Source organism: Phaethon lepturus, unplaced genomic scaffold (assembly GCF_000687285.1).
Source record: "Phaethon lepturus isolate BGI_N335 unplaced genomic scaffold, ASM68728v1 scaffold46166, whole genome shotgun sequence".
NCBI classification, from domain to species: Eukaryota; Metazoa; Chordata; class Aves; order Phaethontiformes; family Phaethontidae; genus Phaethon; species Phaethon lepturus.
In genome coordinates, this window is record NW_010546423.1 from 14,572 (window position 1) to 40,989 (window position 26,418).

Here is a 26,418-nt window from a genome sequence, read left to right on the forward strand (position 1 = left end):
GGCTGGGGAAGCTGGCCGAGCAGGTAGGGGATTTTCATGTTCCCTCAATACCCACCTATCAGCTTCCAACAGTGGGACAGACTAGAAATTGAGTCTGGAGATTTGGGGATTTTCAGATCCTTCTATAAAATTATAAACAAGTCCAGTATAGCTTTATCTGGATGCAGGTTTCATCAAATATTAGCTGTCTGTTGTAACTATTTCATTCACACTGAAACTAATAAATATCATAGTGATTGTCTTTGATTTTCAAACTTGACTGTTTCCATTATTTTATAAATCAATTCAGGTTTAGTTTTATTTTTAAAGATAACCAATTTTTCCTTGGTTTTTTGTTTTGTTTTTTTTTAACATTGCATATATTTCAAATAAGTTCTCCACTCAGCACTAGTCTGTTACACTGCTGAGTTTACTAGTAGACTGAAAATCGTGTCGTTAATAGCTAGAGAGGATATTGTACCTTGTATTGTGTATAACAAGCTAAAGAGGCTAACATGCATGTGCAGCTCTATTACTCTTTTTCTCCTCCGGTGGTGGGTCACTATCAGTATCTGTACAGTAAGTATCCATTGGTAGTGGTAACTCTTTTCCCCTTCAGATCTAAAAATTACCTATTTGTGGAACTCCATCGCAATTTTTAGTGCTCAATAATTTGTGAAACTACCAGCCAGAATTGCAGAAATGCAAAATTTAGACCTAGGCATTCCTAATGTGAAGAATTATACTCTATAATATATCCCAAACAGGACAGAAAGCACTGGGAGTTAATGTTGCCTGCTGTGTTAAGTAGTAAACATCTAAATAACTGATAAAGGAGTTCCTGCACCTGTAGATTACCGGGGTTAGGTGTATTTATCTGCTGAAAAGAAGATTTCCAAAGTTCCAATGTTCCAAAAGGAAGTTGTGCTTTTCTTCTAGCCTTCTGCTTAGCAGTGATACGAGGTATGCAGCAGAGAACGCTAGACTAGAGCATTGAGAGTTCACATGATGTTCAGTGGTGATGAGTTTGAAGTTTTGGATAAGGCAAGATCATAGCAGGTTACAAACCTGCAGCAAAGCTGTGGGTGGAAAGGCCTAAAAAGACTGTATCATCTCTGCATGAAAGGAAACTAAAATTAGTCTACTGCTTTTCAAGTAACTAAATATTATGACATAAAGCAAGGATTTAAATTATGCAGTGGAAGACTGAAAAGGAACAGAATAATTGCTTACAGACCTTCAGTCCACATTGGTTCATGTCATGCGTGCTACCTTTACTATCTTTAGCTTCAAGTGTATCCTCTGTTGCATGTATGGAAGACTCTCCGTAAACCATGCTTCACATTCTTGACCATGTGCTTCTGCCATTAAACCGTGTCTCCTCAGCAATTTTCACGTTCCTTTATATGGCAAAACATGTTTAACATTTTTTGTATGTATCCACGTGCTGATTATTTGGCCTTTTGTAGCAAATAAAACCTGTGTTGACATGTGTTTGGTTAAGTAGTATGACCGCTTGATGTTTTTTCCGAACCCCAAGGTAACAAGTACCTGACGGTAGGTATGTTTTCCAGTGCTCTTTCTGATGCTGTAAAGCTGAGCTTTGTTTGATGAATAGCTTAAATACAACTTCTCCTTTGATTAGCATAATTAGCAGTGAAATGAATGTTTGGGTTTTTGGGGGGTAAAACTTTTTTTTCTCCCAGCCTTCAGGTTCTGATTAGCTGATGTTGTTGTTTACAGGGAACATCTGGACCAGATCCCACCACAGTGTATGTTGATATGAGGGCACTGAGGCATGACAGGTCGGAACCACCTTTTTCTTTTCTCTACACACAAATAACAGAGCACACCTCCCGGTCCCTGAAAACCTTTGTTATCCTCATAAATAACGTGTGCTAAATCCTACCACCGAGCAGTCATAGACACCTTTATTATTTGGTTAATTAATTTTACCATTGATGAAACTGAAGCATCTGACATCACCACTGCAATGATTAACAAGATTCCCTGCTTTTATTGCCTTCAGGATTTCAAGGCACTTGTATTCAGGTGGTGCAGCCTAGCCAGTCCCTAAGAAATGGAGTCCCATTAGGCCCCCCATTAGCTTCACAGAGGGGCTTCTCTTGGGCTGGCAGCATTAGCCAGCAGGGAGACCATAGGGGGGATTTTGCTACAATTCTTAATGCTGCAAGACTATGAGGGAATGGTTTATTGGGTTCAGCCATAGTGAGCAACCACATTCTGTAACTGTGGGTATTTCCTAGTTCTGTCTTTAATGTTAGCTATATGTACAAGAAGCAAGAATGAAAATTTACCACTAGCGGTATTAAGGAGATGTCTGAAATCTTATGGTTGGAAAGAAACTTGTGATTTTAGGCGTAATTTAGAAAATACCCATGCACCTATATTTCAGTTTTCCAATACTCTGGTCAAAAGGCTGGCAGGGAGTTTCTTTACAAAATTTTGACAAAACAAAATGTTTTCTATGAACTCTGGAAAAGGTGAACATTGAATTGACAATGTTCACCAGCCCTGGTTCCTTTAAAAAATCTTTATCCACATAGGACTTTTTTTTCTTTTTTTTTTCTTTTTCTTTCATCCTTCTTAAAAGTTTAACAGAGAATTTGTCCCCTTAGGTGAATACCAACATTGGCTATGTCAAAGTGACCAGCTCAGCTTGCAAGGTGCAGACCTTACGGCACTGCTGGCCCAAATTATTCTCTGGATAGTTAAGTCAGATACACATATAGATATTTTCTTGTAGCACGTGGAGTTTGGCAGGTGGAAGGAAGGAACGGCAAGATACTTGACTCTCTCACCATTTCTTTATTCCTTTTGCACACATTACCAACAGTAATGCTTATGTTTGATCCATCCTTTGGGATACTACTGTCTGCATAACCCAGCCATAGAAAACTTGGTCTTCCTGGCCCAGCAACTGCGGTACTGCGCAGACAAAGTCCATGCTCATACTCAACCCAACAAAAAAAAAGGGCTGTTTTGTAAAAAGGTGTTACTTTTATGTGAGCCTACCATCTCTGCATTACACTTTTGAAAGGAGCTTTACTTAAGAAGTTGAACGATTTGGGTTGTAAAAAAAGAAATGAGAAGTGTAGCATTTCTTTACCTAAGAGCAGAGCAAACACTGTGACCAGGACAGATCTCATCGAGCCTCAGGTGGTCTCCTAGGCTCCTTCTGCAGTCACTGGAAAGGGCACGCACACCACCAGTGTATCGCAGCTATCTATCTATCTTAGACATGCACCAGCATGGGATGAATTGACCTTTAGGTATCTTTCTTTCTGTATTGATAAGGAAGGAAGCTTACATAACCAACTTTGGAAATCAAATGTTTGTTTTTTAACAGACACAGTAAGCTGAGACTTAACTTACCCATAGTGTTTGCTCTAATCTCACAGCTCTGAAATTATTGAAGTTGAACACAATGTAGATAGATACATGTAAGCATCATTCAAATGCAGGAGAAAGAGCTAATGGATCATTAAAAATAAAGTTGTAGCTACAGTGGGGAAAGAAAAAAGCAAATGTAAGTTAATTCTTTATTTGGGATTATTTGTTCTGGGAGGACAAATAAATGTATACAATATTCATTGGAAGGGAAGTATATAGAAAGCAATGTATATATAGAAAGAGAATATAACATTCACAGTCACAAAAAATCATAAACAATAAAAATAAATTTGTATATATTTATATAGAGGAAATAAGATCTACTGTTCATAAAAGCTGCATAAACATAAACTGTGGGTATGCTATTTCCCTGCCTTAGCATGTCATTTAGAAGTAGGCATTGTTATCGAGATCAGACTTTTCAGTGTATTAATTTACATTTAGTGACTAGTTCTACAGAACATGAAAGATGATCTTTAGAGTTGGCTTCTCAGATTGTGGTAATGTAGATTTTAATGTGATGGATTAAAGCTGTGCCTCATTTACTCAATCCTGTGGTATTTAGAATTAGATTCATGGGTCATGAATTAGGGGAGAAAACAACTTTCTTTGACAGACTCCTCACACTTGCTGTTTCTAACCATTTTAGTGGAACTGAATGTCACTATTGCTTAACAGTAAGTGGAAGATTGCTGTACATAGCTGTGAGACTGTATAGTAACGACCCACCAAGTCTTTGCAGGTCGGCCAGTCCCCCAACAAGATGAAAAATTTACACCGTACACTTAATGTGAGAAAATTTTTTTCCTCTTTTATATTTTAGAAGATATTTTCCAGAACTTGAGGAAGACTGAACATCTGGGTTTTTTCTTGGCATGATAACACTTTCTAGTTGCTGCAAAAAGCAGCTCTAGTTCATCTCTTTGAGATTATTCAAATCCTATTCACATCCATAAAAATTAATAATATATACAACTATTTCAAACTCATCTGGTAAGTACGTGTTTGCACACTTCACAACTTATGAAAATGTCATTGTCTGATGGGAGTTTAGATCAAACTACCTGTGCTATGTACAATTTGGGTAGAGATCTAGGTGTGGTCTGTCAACCAAACTAGACATTTCCTCCCAGCTGTCACTGGATTTGGATGGTTTGCTTCTTAGGTCAGGTTGGAGGAGGTTCATCAAAAACGTCTGTGTGGTTTTGAGCCACCAGCCCACTGATTTAGCTGCTGGGACTCTGCAACTCTGACTGTAGTTGCCAGCTGAGGGAAATGGCTGGGAATAGGCTCACCTGGTGGTTCAGGAAACTTGTGTGAAGGGGTGCAACCACGTGGTCAATGGCTGCCATCAGTTATGATACCGGGAAAAGGCTTGATTTCCTAGATGTAAGCATCTAGTGCAGTTTCAGATGCTACAGCTACTCCAGCAGGGTCTCCCATAGAGCTCGTGTTGTATTTGCTAGCACTAATGAGATGTCCCAGGCACCCTGTGCTGTCTCAAATAGCATTAGACTCCTCTTGTTGGAAACTGAGTAACAACCTAATAGCAAGAGTATACAACTCTAGCTTGCTCTCGATGACAATACATCAGTATTGTTGTACTCAGCATCTCATTGGTTTTCTAAAAATCAGAGTGTCCTCAGGATGACCAAGAAAGAGTGAGCAAAGACAGGCAAGTCCCACTTGGACTGTTTAATAAAAAAACAGGAGAAGACTCCTAAGTTGGCACCAAGTGCAGGGTCCTGCACCTGAGTTGGGGAAAGCCTCAATATCAATGCAGGCTGAGGGATGAAGGGATGGAGAGCAGCCCTGCCAAGAAGGAGTTGGAGGTACTGGTGGATGAAAAGCTGGACAGGAGCTGGCAATGTGCGCTTGCAGCCCAGAAGGCCAACTGTATCCTGGGCTGCATCCAAAGCAGCATGGCCAGCAGGTCGAGGAAGGGGATTCTGCCCCTCTGCTCCGCTCTGGTGAGACCCCACCTGGAGTCCTGCATCCAGCTCTGGAGTCCTCAGCACAGGAAAGACATGGACCTGTTGGAGCGGGTCCAGAGGAGGCCATGAAAATGATCAGAGGGATGGAACACCTCTCCTGTGAGGACAGGCTGAGAGAATTGGAGTTGTTCAGCCTGGAGAAGAGAAGGCTCCAGGGAGACCTTCTTGCAGCCTTCCAGTACTTACAGGGGGCTGACAAGAAAGATGGGAACAGACTTTTTAGCAGGGCCTGTTGCGATAGGACAAGGGGCAATGGTTTTAAACTAAAAGAAGTTAGATTTAGACTAGATCTAAGGGAGAAATTTTTCATGATGAGGGTGATAAAACTCTGGCACAGGTTGCCCGGCGAGGTGGTAGATGCCCCATCCCTGGAAACATTTCAGGTCAGGTTGGACGGGGCTCTGAGCAACCTGATCTAGTTGGAGATGTCCCTGCTCACTGCAAGGGGGTTGGACTAGATGACCTTTGAAGGTCCCTTCTAGCCCAAACTGTTCTATGATTCAAGTGGCTGATACGCCCCTGCACTGCAGTGCAGTTTGGAGAGGTTAACTCAGATCCCAAAGGCAAAATAGGTGGATTAATGCTTCACTGCACATGAGCTGGCCTCGCAGCAGGCTGCGCTGGCACAGTGCGGCTGGTCCCAGTTGCTGACTCACTGTGCAGCTCAGGTCCTGCAGATGTGCCCGTGTGCATCTGCAGGGAGGGCAGATGCAACAAAACTCCAGGCGTGAGCACCCTGTCGGGTTGTTGGCTGCATTTCTCTGCCTCTGGGTAAACAGCTTTATATCCCACCCCACCCCACCCTAAGAAATACAATAAATATATTCATATTCCTAGCCCATTGTCTAAACTGCTGGTTTTCAGATCACTCCATTGTCATTTTAGATCAGTCATGTTCTCCTCAGAAAGCTTTTCAAGTGGTTAAGCACAAGATACCTAAATATGTGAAAAGCTGAAAACTGCTTGGAAGATAAAAAAGAGAGAGAGGTACCCTTTTCTTCGTCATACCAAAATACGGTATACTTGGAAGTTGTTGGCTTTTGTAACACTTTCATACTTTTGTGGCAGTAAAGATGTAATTTTAAAGCCCAAACATCCCTCTTATCCAGCATGTTCTAAAACAATATGTGCATGTGTTTATAAAATTAAAAATGTCTAACAAGAAATATATCTCTGATACTAGCATAAAATTTCACAGCCTCCTCATCCTTAACAGCAGGCTACTTCTTGGTAGAAAAATTATTTATTGGCAAAACAAGCCACTTCATCAAACTGAGGATAGACCTCATGTGTATTCCAAAATAAATCTTCCTTTCAGATAGACAGGGCAAAATTATTTTTTAAGTGTTCTTCCAGAGGTCAGGCTGTATTTTCAAATGTTTCAATATATTTGCAAATGTTCTAAAACATACTTGTTTTAGAACCATTCAAAACTGTTTTCAAATGTTATTATTTTAACCTGCTAGTTTAAATTTTGAAATTACCTTAAATTTGAAAGTAAGCTGGTATGAATAGGAAATAAAATATGAAAAATGTTGAAATATTTTGACTGCTTTGAATTTTCACTCCAAGTTTTAACATAGGAATTTTTTTTCTGTGTTTCTGTATCTTTCATATTTAAAATGTTGTATAGGGGATTTCCTCAGGAGTTTTGATTAGTCAGCTGAAGAATCTATCTGATGATGACTGAGGGTGATCACTGATCTTCTAAAGTTGAAACTTCCTGCAAATCCTATAAACATCCCCTTGCATCCTGATATTCTTGTATGTAGCAAAGCCTTATCCATAAAGAAAAAAAGATTATGAAAAATACTGTCCTGCCCAAAGTGGGGCAAGGAAAGATCTACTTTGATATCAGAATTTATTTTAAGAGGATAAAAAAAGTAAAAGGAAACAAATTCAGTACAATCTAAGTCTACCTCCAAAAGAAGGTAAAAATGTCACCTGTCTTCTTGTTCAGTAGCAGTTAGTGACAGCTTATGAGCTCTGATGGAGTTGGAGGCTTAGACTTCTAGGGGGAGAGAGCCACTAATCCAGTCACACATGTATTGATGAAGATTCTGATACCATTTTGCATGCATTTGTAATAGGTAGTTTCTTTATTTTGACTACAAATTGTATTCAATCTGATTATTGAACTACATCCACATTTTGTATCAAACTGTGTAAGAATGAAGACTTTAAATCAGTGCTGGTAAACACTGTTCTCAGTTTTATTTTATACCATCTCTACCTTCACATATGCAACCATCCTTACCCCTCGTATCCTTCTGATCCCATCTTTAAATTCCAGTATTCCCTTTGGTGAAATAATAGGTGTGTTAAATGATCATTTAAATTATTCGGTTTCATCTAGTTAAGTCTGTATTTTTTTCATTAGGGTTAGAAAAATTGAGAATTTAATTTATTAAACTGTTTCGTGGTTTACTAGATTTCCTTTTGAGCTACACGTAATGGAGAGCTGCTTGGATAGTTTCTTGGTCACAGACATGGTGAGGGAGCCAGCACCAAAGAGGGAACCAGATCCAGATGTAGGATGTTGCCAGATAGACTAGAAGCACCAAGATGTATTTGGGTTCAAGTTACTCATTTTTTAGTCTGGCTATCATTCAATGTGTGGCTTGTGGTATCCAGACTTTCTCATTGAAATACTCCCACTCCATCATTAGAACAATTAATTTAATCTGATTACCTCTGATTATTAAACAAGCAGTTTGTGGAGCTGTACAAATAAGTGTCTTCTCTTCCTCTGTGGTCACTGACATCTTGGAGTGATCCAAATTAGTGTCTCTCAAGAAAGAAGTGATCCTTGTATATACTTATGTCATTAGTAGACTTGATTTCTTAGGAAGTCATTTTTGTGTTGTGTTAAATCTTATTTTTCATTTTGGACTTCGGGGGTGTTCAGAGAGCTCTGAACTTCCATCAGACTTGCTCAAACATTGTCTCATTGACAAAGGTGATTTTGGAGGATTGAAATTCTGAATCTCATTCCCCAAGAAAAGAAGGGAACACCTGTAGCGTTTCAAAGATACGTGAAAACAGTTACTTAGGATTTATTTTTACAGATTGTTTATATGCTGAGCCCAGTCTCAAATGCAGGCTCTGTCAAAAGGAATCAGTTAAGGCTTTGGCTTCATTTTAATATATTCCAGCATTTCAGACTTCATGCGGGAAAAGAAAAATAGCCTTTTATTCTGGCTGTCAATTGTTTATCCTTCTCTGTATTTTACTGAAACTTTCATGTTGTGTATACATTGTTTTGGGTAATACCAAGCAACAAAGCCACAGGAGCTTTTTTCCTAATTCTCAAACACTTCTACTGCATCTACCTTGAAAAATACTCTTATTATAGGGTTACCAGACAAAAGAACTACTTGGCTAAATTATTATCTAAGCTATAGCCGCAGTGGTGCTCTGTAGCACAGTCGCAGCGTGGAGAATAACCATTTTATGGTCACATAGTAGGGAAAAGAGGCTGGGGGGAGATATGTCAGCAGGAGACATGCTAATGGCAAGTGACAGTAAAATAGTTACCTTTTGTGAAACTTTAATTGATTAATCATACTTGAAAGCCATTTGCCAACGGTAGCAAGAGAGAAACTTTGAAGAGCGCTCCCTGATGCACTGGGGAGCAGTGTTTTTTCCAGCTCTTATAATGACTTACAGCATACAGAGCCCAGTCGCAGGTGGCAGAAAATCCCAGTCATCAATTAATTCACTCTGTGTGGGGTCCAAAGGAGTAATTAAAAACTATTATTGCCCCCTTTGACATACAGCCACCTTTTACCTTGAGTAGGTAACGTGAGTAGAGTATTTTGAGGTTTGAAATGCTCTATACCGGGCAAAGAGTTCAAAACACAGACCTCACAAGTCATTGGCCTCAGAAAGCCACCAGTGCTTCATATGCAATGAGCTCTTTTACAGGCTGAATTGTGTCAAGTCCTACCTCCAGCAGTGCCATTCCAGTCATCCCAAGCTTTGAGGATCTTCTCATATGGGTAGCTCTAATTCCAGGTTTCACACATTACCCATGCTTTTCTTTTAGATTGTCTGTTGGTTTAACTATCTGGGGGTTTTCCTATTATTACAGAGACAGGTTTTTCATGGAAAAAATTAAAAGCCTTTCACCCCTGTGAAGTCAGTAGAAGAGGTTACTCAGTTGAGAGGAGGCAAGGTTGAGGTCTTTAAAATAAAACCTAAGTCCCTCAAAGTTTTAAGTATGGTAAGTTACAATGCAGTTTGATTTTGTGGAGTCTTTGTCAAATCGTATGGCTTTAGGGCATTTTCCCATTAACTTGCAGAATCTCATTAGTGAGCTTAAGCTGCCTGTCATGGTACTGGCAAAACTCTCCTTGCCCTTCATGTTTTTGCTCGGGAGAAGATACAGCCTTGGCCTTATAGTGGCATTGTGTTTTGTTTCTGCCATGCAAACACTGCTGTCTCAAAAATCCCATTGGCACTTTTTCTGATCTATGGGAAACAAATCTCCCAGAAAGAAAAGTTTATTGAGAATGATAAGCATCATATCAACACTTCCAATTCTGACTTAGAGGAGAAGTTCTGGTCTGTCTAGCATGGATGAAAGGTTCTCTCTTGCCGTTCCTGCCTGCATCAGGGGACGAATCAAGAGACTTGGTTAACCTCTGCACGCTGGATAGTCAGTGACTAGGAATAAAGCTGACGACTTGGGAAACTGAAGAGGAACAAACTGTTCAGAGCATCATCTAAAGGGGCTATACTGTTTATGTATGGGGATCTAGACTTATAACCAAATTTGTAAATGTACCTATTATAAAAGTTTTGAAAGATGCTTCATGTTTCCAGGCATAAAGCAACTTCTGTTGCAGAGCAGGAGAAAGGGACAAACTTCAAATAACATTCAGATAGGAAGGAAATCACCTGCTCTCGTCCCAGTCAGTCTGAGCTGTGAGACTAAACTAGCAGGTTGGGAGCCCTACAAAGCTATTTCTGTGCTTTTTAAACCTTTTTAAGGCAAGATTACTGGCTCTTCAAGAATTTCCTCCCCTGAAACAAGTCTATTTTTTCTTTGATAAAGTCATCTTCAAGGGACCGTAGTGATTTTAGTGGAACAGGACAAGAGTTGTCTCTAAATGTGGTTTTTGAAAGAGGATGTGGGTTAGCATACTTCAACTACAAATCAAGAAATTCCAGTTACATTTCCCTGGAGGTCTTAGGGGAAAGAGAATACTGTAATGTGTACCAAGCAAGACAAAGACAAAGGGAAAACAAAAAGCCGTAGCTTTCCAGGAAAGTAGCTGTACTGCAGTTGTACATTTGTGTAATTGTTTGCAAGTGCCACTTGCATGTGTAAAAGAACTAGATGGAAAATGGTTCCATTTTTGTTTGTTTTTACAAACCAGTTTTGAATTTCCCAATAACATTTCAGCTTAGGAAAATACACCAGCATTTTTACTCCTGAAGAATGTCTGATGCTGTTAAAAAAGGAGATTTCCTATTTCAGAGTATACTAAGCTGCTTTGGTGTTACAGGTCCTCCTCTTTCAATCATGGTCCTTACAGAGGCTGGGAACTGATAAAGGAAGCTGGCTGCTTACATTTCTGAGGAAGATTTATTAAAAACTCTTGCTTTTTTTTCCTACAAGCTATACTTCTTTCTTTCTCTCTCCCAGAGTTTGCCATGAGTCTAACCATACAGTTACAGGAATGTCTTAAAAAAATAGAATTTTCATTCTTCCATTTTCTTTACAGATAAAGTGTGTTATATATTTGATTTTTACAGATAGTGTATTCTGAAGCATGATTTGCTTTGTTTCCCTCCTTTTGGTATATACTACTAATGGAGCACTAAACAGTCATTCTTTAAAAATGCCGAGAGTGATCAGCATAGAGTACATTTAATGTTTCAGCAGTGGTGGAAGGAGTGCTGCTTTCTCATACTGCTACCTTAGAGTGCATTTCACAATGGAGACACCTGCTTTTGAAGGCAAAATACTTAATGAATACATAAAAAATTTGGAGCAAGCCGTTGCAGTTTCTGCAGACCTAGCCACCGACTGTGGTGTGCTGTAAGAGATGGAGTTTCTTAAGTACTTTCCATCCCTCTTTCCTTTCCCCTCTTCTCTTGCCAGCCTTTGCGGGAGGACAGAGCCCTTGCTGTCCCACCTGCTGACAGTTTTTTGCTGTGAATAGCTCAGCAGAGGGTGCTACGCTGGCCTTAGCCCTGGGAATTGGGCTCTGTCACCTTTGGGACCCACTCCAGCCTTGCTAGCCTCAGGCTCTCATTCAGCTCCTGTCGGTGGAGTCTCTGGCTGTAAGAATATTGAACGGTTAGGGTTGGGAAGGAGAGCTCTGAAAAACAATGAAACATCCTTACTGACTTCGTTAGAGATGTAATAGCCTCTTAAATAGCTCTTTTCAATAGCTCTTAACATATGACTTCAAGCCTTACATACCATTCTTTATATTAGGTATACTAGAAGTGTCTGTTGGCAGATGAGCTTACTTACATGAAGAGTCTTGTGAAGCTCAGCCAGGGTTCCCAGTAAGTCTCCTGGGAAAAGTCCCTTTTCAGTGCCTTCAGGGGTACAATGCGCGGCTGCTCGTGGCACCACTGACTGTTTCTTCAGAGTGGTAAGCTGCCATCCTAATTCAACTGAAAAAATCAGCTCGGGGTGTTGAAGTTTTCCATGCGCAGAAAATCTCCCTGGTGTTTGTTAAGGAGAGGGAACTTTCTGCAAGTTCTTCCCCAAAAACACAGGGTGCCTGCTCCATGAGTCAGCTGGTAGTGTGAATTTTGAAGCTTTTAGAAAGATAAGGAGGCAGGTAAAAGAGAATGACTTGATTTCAGAAATTTTACCTTTGAAAATATTGTATGAATATAAAATATTCATATTGCATTGGGGGGACTAAATTTTTTTCCATCATTTGTTAACAACAAATAGGGTAATTCAATTAGCTGAAAAAGTTTTCAGATCCCAAAGCTCTGAAGCTTTGAATATCCCCTTCTTGGACCTGAATTCCTGCGTCATTTCAGTCCCTTTGCAACTTTCTGAACTGTCTTAAACCCTTGTGTAACCGTTTCTGCTTCTTTGTTCAGGCATCTGAAGGATTGGAAGCTTTTGACCTCAGGGAATTTGGGGGACATGAAGTATAATTTAGGTTTATAGTGAAGAAAAGTCTTTACATTAAAGGAAATTATTTAGTGCTAATTCTTTAACTGAACTTGTTGATTATAGAATTAGCAGGATTAAAATATGTCCTAGACATATGGAAGATGTAATGGTTGTTCATTTTGTTGGCTGAAGTTTGCCTCAATCCAAAACCTCCCTTTTTCAGTATCAGTTATCTTTATCCATTATCTGAATTTGTCGTGTAATGGAAGGAAAACTGCTCTGAGGAAATCAGGATGATGCAGGGAAACTCTCTTTCATTATCTAGATTTTTCCATTCAGCCTAGGTTCAGCTATGCCGTTTTCTTACTTTTCTGATCTGGCTATGTGAACTGGGTATGTCATTTTGTAAGGCAGAGCTTATGTTCTTTCATCCATGGTTCCATTTTTTGGTAGAATGACTTCATTGACTTGTAAATTCTGGAATAGTTCTTGTAGAAATATTTTATTATTTGAGTAAAGAAAAGATGCAGTGGAAGTCTTGAGTGTCAAAGAGCTCTGACCCCTGCTCAGGATCCCACTGTTACCTACAGTGCCCATCTTTCCTTTAACAACAGAAAATCAGAACAGGCTTCATCAGCCATTTCCCACTGTCAGTCTTACTCAAGCACCACCTCAACATTAGACAGTGATATATATATGTATCTCTATATATATATCTGAAAGGTGTTGATGATGGCAATAGTTTCTGGCCATTGTAGTCAGAACTGGGAAATGACTGTGCAGTGGGTATAGCCACCCGAAAGCACATGTGCTCTCTGGCATTAAATGCCTTACAACTAGATTTTGGTTAAAATTTCTAAAGAATTAGGTGGTTGTCTTTTTTCACCAGAAAAGACCATGTTGTTGAAATCAGAAGAGATCTTTTCCAGCTTAAGGAAAAAGATAGACCTCTCTAAGTGGTCAAAACACTCTAACTTTTGCATTTTTGCTGATGATGGTGGTTTAAGTATTTTCAGTTTGGAGAGTTAATTAACTTAAACTTCAAAACAAAACAAAAAACTGAAACACTAAACATAAGTAACCTCCTTTGCTGACCTGCAACATTTTTTTTTTCAGATTCAGTTTACAGCTTCCTTCCATATTTCACTTTTTTTTTCCAGTTTAATACACAAAAAATTTCAAAACATCAGTTTCTTGCAGGATAGGAGAATAGCCACTTTTCCCTCACAAGCTCAACTTCTAGTGAAAGATGACAATTAGCAGGAAAACTTAAGAAATAGGACTGGAATGAAACCAAAGAGACCATCAGCTGTTTCTTTCTGCCACAGAAAGGCTATGGACAAGGAGGGGACTTAGGATGCATATACTGATATTTTCTCTATATACAGTGTATTTTCAATATATGTTAGGTTATACTTGTATCACGTCCCATCTGGTTTCCTCTACTTTTTTTTGCTGAAGGTTTTCAAGAGTGGCAGCATCCTAAACAGTTACTGAAATAAATTAGTGTGCAAAATAGCCCAATAGTGAAACCAAAAAGCTGGACTTCCAAGCTGGCATGACTGCAAAACAGCATCGTATGAGAACAGACCGCTCAAGGCAGGAGGAAGAAGAATTAAGGGTCGGTAGGGTAGACAGGGAAGTAAGAACTTGAGGTGATGGAAGATGCAGTGCTTCAGTACCCAAGTCTGGCTAACAGCAGAAGATGCTGGCGCACAGGCAGGGAGGAGGAGGGCAGTTACCATGATCAGCTTGTGGAAATGTCTATAAAGGGAAGAAAAAAGTTGAAGATGTGGGTTTTGTCCAAGTTTTAGGGTAAAAGGCAGACGCTTCAGCTGCGTTACATTTAAAAAGAAAAGGGACAGTGGGAAAATCTCTTCTGAACTGGATGTGGAGAGCTAGTTACAGATAACAAGAGGAAGCTAAGAACAGTTTGTACCAAGCACCACAGTAAAAAGGTTCCTGACTATGAAATACGTTCAGCTGAGAAATAAACTCTGAAGGGAAGTGGAAGAAGCCCCATCATTTGAAATACTGTAACAGGAGTAGACAAAGCGCTCAAAAGTGCACTGCAGGGAACAGTCTTTTTTTGGCAGGGAGCGAGGCTTGGATGACCTAATAGCTTCTTTCCATCTCTATTAGAATCTCAGAATCCAAAGTCTTTCTCAGAGCAACAGCACAGCCGGCTTTGAAAGTTTGCCCGGTTTTGGCATCGTAAAGTTGGTTAGTACCACTCTGCACACTCCAGCCCCTGCAGATTCCCAAAGCAGCAGTTAATAGCTCTGCTGACAAACTCTCTGATTAGTGCGAAATACTAGCAAGCTGTGGAATATACTTTGGAGAGTTTTCATCACCAAACGGACCAGACCTGAAAAGGAACATAAACAAAACTTGCAGTTTCATGTAAGATAGTTCGGCAGAAAGACATTGTTACTGTATTTCGATATCCCTCACATGCTGCACAGCAATGACAATGCCAGTTAGTTATAGCTTGCCAGTTTTCATTCTGAAGTCAGATTTCAGTCCTACTTTTCTACAGTAAGTGTTTGATTTAAAGGAGGTGAAATCTGTCCGATGTATTAAATTGTAAGAAGAAGAGGTTTAGCACATACTGGTGTTGTAGCTGCATTCCCTGTTAAGTCCCAGTAGTCAAACTTTGAAACATAGGCGGCTTTCTCAACTGCACATCTCTAGTTAGAGAGTTTTTTTTGAGGAAAAAGACTGATTCTTAGGAACAAGTGAAGAAAATTGTAAAAATTATACTGTCTTATACTATACAAATATTACAACTTCATTGCCTATCGTCATTGCTTATAGCTTTGTAGCAGTGCAATGACTCTTAAACATCTTCTGCCTCTCCCCTCCAGTGAGACATTTTGGTGGGAGAGGAACTCCATGTCTGCCCTGCATTGGGTCACTCATTCATGTTTTCCCTCTCAGCTTGGCTGCAAACCACCAGAAGGTGCAAAAGTAGCTTTCATGCCCAAGGGCAGCATTTTATTCCCATCCACTTGATTTTCAGGCTCTTTGCCCAGGCTGGCTCTACTACATGTTGTCCTCTGCCTGTTCCAGCACGCCTAGAAGGAAGCAGAAAGCAGCGGGAAGGCTCTGTACTGACTGTGTAAGAACTTGTTTTCACTCTACCAAAGAATGGCTGGAGCGCTGCAGAGAAACAGGACTTGCCCTTTCTGGACCTCTGCTGTCTGGGAGGACGTTATGATTATTTGTGAATTTGGAGAAGGTTTACTAACATTGTCCTAAGCAGGCTGTAAGGAGCCGTGGGTTTCTTTGCCGGCATCACCTGGGTAATTCAGAGGTGTTGATTTTCCAGGATCTGATGGGCCCTGTGCTCTGCCTTTTTACCTTGCTTGCCAGACCAGCCTTGGTAGCGATGCTGCTCACTCCGGAGGGGAGGTGAAGAAGTTTTCAATCGTGTCTGCTGTCTGTGTTTGTCAGTGGAAAAAGGGAAATCTCTTGGGGAAGACTGGGAACAATTGAATTATTTTCTGCTGAGGCACAGTAAAACGCTTTTTAAAAATTATTGCCTAATGTCCATAATTTATTCACAGTACTAGTCCCAGCAGAGTTAATAAGACTATTACGCATTTAAAATTAAGTATGCACACAGGAGTCAGTAACATCAGAATCTAATGTTTTACTTCTATTTTTTTGAAATCTCTTTGTGGCAAAATATCTTTTATCATTTCAGAGTTGTTAGAGGTTTTACAGCATGTTCCCAAATGGTTTGTGAGCTTAGCAGAAACTTTTTTAAAGGGAATCCAAGTTTTTGAGCACTAACAGGGCCCTTGCATAAAACCTCCAGGAGAAGCTGTTTCTATGTTTAGCGCGCTGCTGTAATAACTCTGTAGGGATGTGAGGTGGAAAGCACAGAGTGGGAGAGGTTTAACAGAATTGGAAACTGCGAAATTGCGCCTTCTGGATCGGCATGTGCTAAAAAATCAGACGAGGTTAAAGGAAATAGGTGGAGAAGGGAACTAGAAGAATATGCTAGTGATAATAAGAACAAGGTGGGAGGCACAGATGCTGAAAGCAAAGAGGGAAGAGATGGTCGGATTTATGAATGTTGATTCATTTCCAGTAGTCGCTTCATTGGCTATTGAATGTATAGCTTTATTATATGTGATTTCTGCTAGGCCCGGAGTTCAGCAACACTTCATTGAGGCATATCTTAATAACAGGTAAGGAGCAAAGGCCAACAGAATCTGTGGGCAGCTCTGACATACTCTTTTCCTGCCCCAGGGGTTTATTGCTACTGTTATCCAAACCAAGTTGGTTTTGAACCAACCTTAAACTCAAATTAAGTATTTCCAGACCTTTGTTATGCCATCTTTCTTACCACTGCATATGGCTGAAGTCTTTTCAATTGTCTCCTTTTTAAGACTAAATCTATTTATGTTGGTAATGTCTGTTGGTAAATAATGTTGGTAAATAAATAAATAATGTTGGTAAATAAATTAGCTAGCTCTGTTAAAGGACATACCAAGTGGTTGAGACGATGACTAGTTCTTGTAGGAACGGCTACCTGTCTGCAAATACATATCTAAAGATCGGAGATATCAGTTGTTTGGAAGAACTCAGTTAAAGGCATTTGCTATTTCTACACTAATATGGATTTTACAGAACAAAGATATATAAAAAGGCAGAAATGTAGGCATTAGTAACAACTGGGTTTTGCAATACATTATTTTTGTTCAATATGCACGGGTTTATTTTTAAAGCCTTTGCTACGTACTCCTAAATACCTATGATTTAGCTTACGATTTGAACAGCGACGCACGTGTGGCTTATGTAGGCATACCCTTTATAGAGTAGCATTAATTTAGCCGTGCATGTACACCTTCTAGTGAAGTTCCTGTGGCCTGGGTTTCTGCTGCCCTGGTTGAACAGATGGATGTTGCAGCTTCACTTCTCTTGCTGTGAAGCCAGCGGTGGCCCTACTGCTCTTCAGCTGGCGGGAAGCTCAGCAGAAAATGATGTAGTAAACAGGGGCACGTGTGTATGCCTGTAATACAACAGAGGTTTGAGAGCAGTAAGGACAATACAAAATTCAAGGTAACACACAGAAGTGGTAAGTAGAGCAACAGGCTCTGTCCGGGAGTTTTGTGGCAGTTGAACCACACTGCAGGGTGGTTCCTATTAACGCACCCTGCAGGAGAGCAGGTCAGGCTGCCGCTTCCTAGCTGTGCCTGCTCCAGGCAGTGCCCCTTGTAGGGAACTTTCCCTCCTTTTCCTCTCAAAGTGATTCAGAGAAGCACTCTGACATCGCTGGGTATTTGGGTTATATTTCTTGCTGTTAGTGCAAGGAACTGTTTGCACTGCTGTGCAGCGCCTCAGGGCTTAGCCCTGCCCTGTCCATCAAGGTTGAGACACTTCCAGAACTGCAGATAAAATACTATTCACTATTCCTGCCTTGACCTTGACAGTCCCAGCTTTTATAGAAGACTTCTGGAGCAAAGAAATAGTAAAAAAAAAAAAGGAGGAATATCTTTTTCCATCTCTCTTATGTTTAGGGGCTGAACTTGCCAAAGCTTTCTTCTTCTCCAAAGGGACCTCTAGCTGAGGTCTCTCTGTGTCTCATCCTTCCTTTCCGAAACTGAGCACTGCAGTATTCTGTCTATAAAAAGACCTCAAAACAGTCCAAAAAAGATCTATCGTGACTGCTCCTAACAGACTGCAGTTTTACGATCAGTTTAACCGGATCCAGTTCTCCACCCATCCACTCCAAGCTCTGCCTTCCTCTCTTTTGATGTTTCATCTTTACCTTTTACAGGGTTGGTTTTTAGGCATCTTGTGGTGTTTTTTTTCTCTCTAATCACAGAGCTGAGGGGAAGAAAGGGGTAAGAACAACTCTTTCGACAGAAATCCAGATTTAGATTGGTTAAGTAGATTATGAAAAATGTTCAGAAGTGGGAAGTTTAAGGTTTTCATGGGCTGTTACAGCTTTTAAGTATCTCACTTAGGATACAGGAATGCTCAGATGTTACCAAATTATCTTCACCGTGTACTGGCTGAGATCATCAGCTATTTTAGGACTTTAAAGTCTCTCTCATTCTAACCTGCTGAGTACTTTTTTAAGGTTAAATGAGGAATTCCCTTCCAGCCCATCATACCGTTGAAGGAGAGCTGCCATTTCTGTTCCTGTAGTGGGAAAATAATTTATCTAAGAAAGGAAGAGAGAGGACCAGAAAGCCACACTCGGAGAAAGGGTCTGACCTCAGTAAACATTTTTCTTTTTTTTTTTTTTAATATTAAAATGTTTATCAACTACTGTCTATTGAAAATAATTAAAAGATTGCAAATGCAGATTTGAAGCTGAGGCCAGGTTATGAGTTATTTTGATATGACTTTTATTTTAACTGTTAGCTACTCGTGGAATGTGGTTGCTCACTCAGCTCACATGCTTTTGTGACTGTACCGTGGCATTTATGATGTTCTTGTGGGAAATCAATATTTTAGATTCCTCTTGTTGTGCATAAATTTGTGCATGGAATTCCATTTACAAAAGTCTATCAAAACCAAATAAAAGGCACCAACTACATTTGAAGAATTTAATATTTAAGAAAACATTCACACACATCTTTTTTTCATTATTTTCCCAGTTGTAACTCTTGACTAAGATTAAATATTGGGCCCGATTATGTTCTACAGGATATAAGCTTCATCTGTTCCAAAAATAACATTAATCTCTGCGACCATTAACCATTCTTTTTAGAAATAAATGTTAATGAAAAGCAAATAAACACAACCATGTATTATGCATATTATTTTTACATATATTTTACAGAGTTCGTTTAGTTGAAAGAGGATCTCCACATAGTTTGCCCCTCATGGAGTCAGGAAAAGTAAGTACTGAAAGAAGATTTAAATGTACCTTTTGTGATAAACATTTTCTGTATATTTCCATTTCTGTTCATTTTTACGTGAATGTAGTGTTGAGAAAGGCTTTATCAGCTGTGCAGACCGAAGACCTTTCTTTGTTGAGGTTATGGTACAATGGTGGTAACCAGTGCATTACTCCTCCCTCAGAAGCTGTACCTCCCACTTTTCTGCAAAAAGCATTTCTTGTTTTATGCAAAAAGAAGGTATTTCATCCTCCACATCTCAGTCTTGAAACAGCCAACAAATGTGCCACTGGTGATGACAGTTTTATTGATGTAGACCCAGCTGCACGGAGAACTGGTGCAAGATTACCTACGCTGTGCTCATATCCCCTGCAGAGGGACGGTCTGGGTGGGTGGCACGGCTCTGGGGACAGGGTGCGGTGTCCTGGTTTCAGCCAGGATGGAGCTGGTTTTCTTCGCAGAGGCTGGTGCGGGACTGTGTTTTGGATTTGGGATGAGAAGCTGTTGATAGTGTGCTGATGTTTTGGGTTGCTGCTGAGCAGCCAAGGACAGTCCAGCTTCTTGTGCTGGGCTGCCAGCGAGCAGGCTGGGGGTGCACGGGGAGCTGGGAGGGGACACAGCCGGGACAGCTGACCCAGGCTGGCCAAAGAGATATTCCCTACCATACGACGTCATGCCCAGTACATAAACTGGAGTTGGCCGGGGGGTGGAAATCGCTGCTCGGGGACAGGCTGTCGATCACGGGGTGGTGAGCAATTGCTGTATTGGGCATCACTTGTTCTTGTACATTCCTTTGTTGGTATTATCATTGTTGTTTCCTTCTTTCTTTCTGTCCTATTAAACCGTGTTTATCTCAACCCACGAGTTTTTTCCCAATTCTCTTCCCCGTTCCACTGCGGGAGGGGGAGTGAGCGAGCGGCTGCGTGGTGCTTAGTTGCCGGCTGGGGCTAAACCACGACATGCGGACACAGGACCGGCACGCAGAGACGGGGTGCTGCTCTCTGCTCTGTCCCGGGCTGCGCTCTCTGGCCGTGCGCCGGTGACTGAGGTCTACTGCTAAGCGTGCACTGCCTTTGGGAGAAAGGAGAGGTGCCATCGCTGCGGCACCGAGGCACTCCCTGCTCACTGGCTGCCCTTCGCGCTGTGGATGTTCATCTAAAGCTTTCTGACCATAGCTTTGCAAGCTCTCGTGGTCAGAGGACGCTCCCTTTTCTATGGCAGGGTGAACGTCCATTACATGAAGTCATTGGCAGGGCCTCCTTCTGGGGAGGTGCCTCTGGCTTTCTTTTTGTTTCGGGCCAAAGTCTCACGTGGCTAGGTGGTTGTTTTTTGCTATTCTAATGTATATTAGGGCCATTCTAGAGACTTGGGCCATGCGGTAGGATTTTTGTATTGTAGGTGAACATTTGATTTCTGAGGAGTTTTTAATGATGATGATCATTAAAAATGATTTTAATGATCGCTTTGCAAAGAGATGAGGTTTTGTAGCATTTCCCGGATATCTCAGAATTTATTACATTTATGGACTATTTTAATTTTTTATAAGTTTACTTTAATTTTTTAAGGATTTCTTTTCGTTTCTAATTAAGGTTTTTCAGGGATGACTGCATAAGCAGTATCTGCTTTCTTACTGCCTCATGTTTTCTTTCAATAGATCCTCCCAGGAGTACGCATCATTATTGCTAATCCAGAAACAAAGGGACCCTTAGGAGATTCTCATCTTGGTGAGGTGAGTCGTGAAAACTTAACCTTTGTATGCTCTGAACTAAATTGCAGAGATAAAGCTATATCATATATGCCAGTGGCTTCCTATAATACGTCTTATCAAATGCCCAGTTAAGAAAATTGTGAATTCTACAGATCTTAATAGTATATGAAGTATGTGGCATGACATCTGTATCATTAAAATTGTTAGTAACGTACTTGATAAATACTAATAATAGCTCAGGTTTGTTAAAAAAATCAACAAAAATCTGCTTTTTCTAACTGTATTTTCTACGTGGTGCTTCAGTAATTCTGATGGAAACTTACATGAAAAAATAAGTTTATTGATTAGTCTAATTTCAGCTAGATGGTTTTCTAGTGCTGTTCTCTTTATAATCATTGTGCTTCAACACACTGAAGTATTCTCATTAGCGGAGTTGAGCAAGGCTATATGTTTTTCCAATTTATTTTATGTTTCTAGAGAGAGAAAAAAATGTTATTTTCAATGAAAAATTAAAGATCTAATTAACAAAATGAAGAATTTGCTTAGTCAGGATTAAAACTACAATCTAATTTGTGAGATTCATCTGTAAGATTTCATTACTATGAAATCGTAAAAACTTCCATGATGCCTTGAGTTAGATGAAGCGCATCCTTCTCCGTAAGTGAAGGTCCCTGGTCTCACCCTTAAAAATAATCTGTCTGGTGCTCATGGAGGATGCCCTGCTGGAGTAAATACACTGAACCTGGGGGACTATGGAAAGAGCACTGTGGTTTATAGGCCTTTCTGAAAATTGCCATAACCAAGCAGACCTCAGAGCTAGCTGAGCCGTTCAAGGAGGTTGTGCAGGTCGCCGGCTGACCTGGGGCCAGAGTGCTGCAAGGCAGGTGTGCCTCGCAGCCGTGAGTCTGGCGTCCCTCTCCACCAGGCACGGCTCAGATCCGCGCTCCGACTTCAGCGAGGTTAGACTGGGGTCTCTGTGCCTAAAACTGGGTCAGTTACGGGTTCAGAAACAGTCTTAAAAAGCATCATAGTATCATTATGACTAAAATTATTTGCATCAAGAATTTTAAATAATGATTCATTCTGGAAAGCTACTTTAATTAATACCAGTATAATTGCTTTTAACTTAGATATGGGTTCACAGCACTCACAATGCCAGTGGGTATTTTACCATCTATGGAGATGAATCTTTGCAATCAGATCATTTTAATTCAAGACTCAGCTTTGGAGACACACAGACTATATGGGCTCGAACTGGCTATTTGGGGTTCCTGAGAAGAACAGAACTCACAGATGCAAACGGAGGTAAGAGCTTTCTCATCATCTAGGTCTATGCACATAATATGGATTATTTTGAGGCTGACACAGTGTCTTTTGGCCTGTGCTACCTGACGTGTTCCACCTGTGAAACCTGTAGAACTGCAAAAAAGCCTTAGTTAAAATAATTTAAAAAAATAAAACAGAGGGCAAGATTTCCCTTCTGAAAGTTGCTTTTCCTTTGCCATACCTCCAGTGCTATAAAGCCCCTCCACCAGTGACTTGTTGGCATTGTTAATGTGCCAAGTGCTTCAGCTTGAAAAACACAAAATGCAGCTTAAAATGCCACCAATTGTTCTCGCAGTCATATCCGCAGGAAATTTGGGCAGATAGAAAAAGTCTTGTTGTCAGTCTGAGCCCTGTCCCTCCTGTGATGACCACCTTCTTTGATAATTCCTCTATTACAAACTTACAGAAGCTGTCCATTTCTCAAATTTCCCTGTCTTTAAACCTGCGGGGACGGTTACTGAAATGTGATACAAGCAGTAGCCTGCAGGAGAAGCTACAGGGTGTTTGGGTTTACTGTTGGGAACGTACAGCATTTCATTATTTGTTTTTATGACATTGCTTATCTCATGTACACACGTAAGCAAAGCAGCGCTGCCAGGCACACGCATTCTCTGCTTGGGAAAACATTACTTTCCTGTGGTGTTTTCTGAGCACGGTGCCACGAGCGGTGGCTGGCTGAGGTGGCAGTCGAGGCTGTTGGCAAAGTAAGGTTGCTGGCAGCGCTGCAAGCACCTCCCGGCGATCCCCGGGCCCCCGTGCCACTGCAGTTAGAATAGCCACTATTCAGCCACAGAATGAATTCATCAAATCTCAAAGCATTTTAGTAATCACTGTGGATTACGACTGCTGTTTGTGTCCTGACATTAGCATCTTCCTGAAGACATTGACTTTCGGTTGCACAGGCTTTTTTCATTTCATAATGATAGCCCAGCCTTGAGCGAATTCAGGATTCTCTGAGGATGTTGTAACTGAAGCATCCAAATGGCTTAAATCTTCTCCTGGCAAAGAGCTGCTAAGTCTCCGTTCTCCTCTCACTTTTAGCTCCCAGTGCAGAAGGTTCTCTGCCCATTATTACTGGTAGAGGTTATATTGCCATTACATTACCACCGTGCAACTATCTAAATTAATGTGAAAAGAGCCAGTTATCTGTTTTTAAGTCTATTAGTGAATATTATTTCTTTATGGAGGACATGCAGTCATTCATTATCAGCCTAATATCTTTTTAAAAGTGTCATTTCAGCCTCATTTATTTCTTTAGTGAGTAAAAATTTGTAGGATAAGAGCATTATGCCTCAGAGCTTGCCATTTGTCTGAATGAGCAATTTGCTATCTGGCACATAGCACGTATTTTAGTTTATAAACACCTTTGTAATACACCTTAAGCATCAGTACTGACCATGTCAAGGTACTGGAAGAACATCACCCATACTTTTAGGGTCAAATCCATCCATTCCTTTCTCTTTCAAAAGCAAGAGAGAGAAACAAGGAGCCTATTGTCTGTTTAGGGCACCTTAAAAAAGAATGAGTCTGTTCTGCATCCACCTGGGAGAAAAACAGGAATTTATACCTCTGTCTTTGGATGAAGACTCCCAACTTTCTCTTCTTCAAATGGGAGTAGTGTTTCTGCCTTCCTTTATTCTGCTTTTTGCTCTGCATTGCACTTCAGTAATGGAAAATTCTCATTAGTTCAGAAATCACTTTAGGGTTTCAGAAATTTGAGGATAACTTATAAATGTTATACTTATTTTACTTACTTATTATGGTGAACATTTTTGTAATTTAATGTACTGGAGAATGGAATCTTTTTTTTTTTTTTTCCTTAAAACCAGAACGCCATGATGCACTTTATGTTGTGGGTGCATTAGATGAAGCCATGGAGTTACGAGGGATGAGATACCATCCGATCGATATTGAAACCTCTGTAATTAGAGCACACAAGAGCATCACAGAATGGTAAGGATTATATAACACCAGGGCCCTTATATAAAGCTGAAATATCTATAATGTCTGAGTTTTTTTCCTGGCTACTGCAATTGATCCAGGAAATGGCCTGTCAGGATGGTCACAGGATTTATAACCCAGCTGTAAATATGTCCTTAGGATGAAACTTTTCACAAACAGATTTAATCAGGAAGGACTGTTTTCTGTTAAGATCATTCACTAGGTTTCTTTTTTTGTGTGGTTTTAAGTACAAGTGGAGGATTAAGCTTTTAATTTGAGAGAGCCAAGCAGCTCACAGGTGGGTCAGTAGCTGTTTCTTGGAGTTTGAGATTTACATTCCAACCAGAAAAAGCAAACTGGTTTGAGTTCAAGCTTTAGGAGTATTGTTATTATAAGGAGTAAGCCAGCAAACATTTCAAATAAATGAACACACTAATAAACTCTATTAGTGAACACACTGTTACTTTTGAATTTGTTATTAATAAATCAAGCAGTGATCAAATCAAGGACACAATGGAAATTGAAACAGTATATCAATGAGTTAATAATGATGTTGTCTTAATCAATGTATCACATCATCACATGCACACAGCAGGTAATCATTTCTTGAGGCCGACAGGAGAACAAATTGCTTTTCATTATTCTTGCATCAAAAGACTGACTCAGGTAGTTGTTTTGTTTTGATATAACCTCAGCTCAGCTCTTCTCCTTTTAACTAAAATGAACCTGTCGCAACAGCCAGAGTAATTTAGCAAGTATAAGACATGACTCTCCATTTTTCTCTTCAATCCTGGCTGCAAAGATGTGGCCTGGAGCAGTAAACTTAATAACGAAGCACAGCAACTGCACTGGTTTCTTTAGTCAAAACACCTTGCCTTTTTCTTAAATGTCTGTTCAAATTAAGGCAGTTAATCGCTTGGCTGACTGTAACTGAGGTTTTGCCTTATTGCCTCCTCCGTAGAGCATTATTACTGCTGGTATGGTCTTGTGCCAGCTAGCCATTACACAGGCTGGCAGATTCTGTGTCCTCATTTAGACTAGTGTGAACACTTTAAGGATGCTATGCTGTGAAATTCTCCTTGAAAATGTGTCAGATCAATATCAGCAGTGGATGGAAAGTTTTCAGATCAAGCTATTTAGGGACAGCTCTATTATAAGATGGCCACAGATTCATAAATTGATGTGTTCAGCAGTACCTGTTTGTCAGAGATTTGTGTGTCCTCAAAGTGTGAACTCATGGGCAGTGGATGAAGCAGCCATATCACACTGCAGAAATGGTCATCATGGGTTTCAGTGGCCAGAAATGTGTAAATTATGCAAGACCACTGACAGCACTTTGACGATCCTTTTCCTTCCATTATCATGGAAATCCTGAGTGGGATAGTGGCAACTAAAAAGGGTTAGGGTAAGCTGGGAGGATCAAAGAAAAAGGCCACTGGGTGTCTGCAGAAGGTAGAAGTACATGCACATAATTCTCAGTGCCTTAACCCTTCCCAGTACTTGGGTGATAATGTAAAAGGCACATGAGTGAGATTTCAGAAAACACACTGTAATATTACTACCCTTTGCCCAAAGGCCAAGATTTAAAGTCTTCAGGGTTTTTTTTTCCCTTAAAGAAGAGAGATTGCTGATGAGTTAGATGTTTCTCTGATGTGGTCTCTGCACAGACACACAGTAGTTCAGAGCGACAACGTCTGGTTTGCTCACAGTTCCCAACTTCTTCCTAACCAGTGCTCTGCCTAATAGCTCTCTCAAGCCACCATCATAGAGTTTTCACTCATAGTCCTAGTCCTCACTGTCCTTTACTTCTCTCACTTCTCCTTCATCGTCTATTAGAGATCCTCCTCTTGTCTTTGTGGAACATCCCTTGACAAAATAACAGCCAGTTAAATCTTTCTTTTTAAATATACTTTACCTTTCTTTGGATGGGGGCATGAGCCTCCTTCTTGTTGGAGGCCACTGTTGTTTTGGTTTCAATGACCCATTGAGGATTTAACTGCATCAATACCCGTTGCAAACAAAAGGTACTGGTATGTCCAGTCAATAGCCTCAACCTCCCAGAAACACATGCTCATTTTGTAACATTTAACACTATTG

At 40.4% G+C, this 26,418-nt stretch overlaps 1 protein-coding gene across 1 annotated transcript in view; it reads left to right on the forward strand.

The window, feature by feature from the left end:
• The window catches only part of DIP2C (DIP2 disco-interacting protein 2 homolog C (Drosophila)), a 38,540-nt gene that overhangs the window by 8,755 nt on the left and 3,367 nt on the right, over nt 1-26,418 (forward strand). The window contains exons 3-5 of the mRNA XM_010289287.1: nt 21,001-21,075; nt 22,185-22,359; nt 24,210-24,333. Of these exons, the coding sequence (XP_010287589.1) occupies nt 21,001-21,075; nt 22,185-22,359; nt 24,210-24,333 (374 nt within the window). The remainder of the gene's footprint in view (nt 1-21,000; nt 21,076-22,184; nt 22,360-24,209; nt 24,334-26,418) is intronic.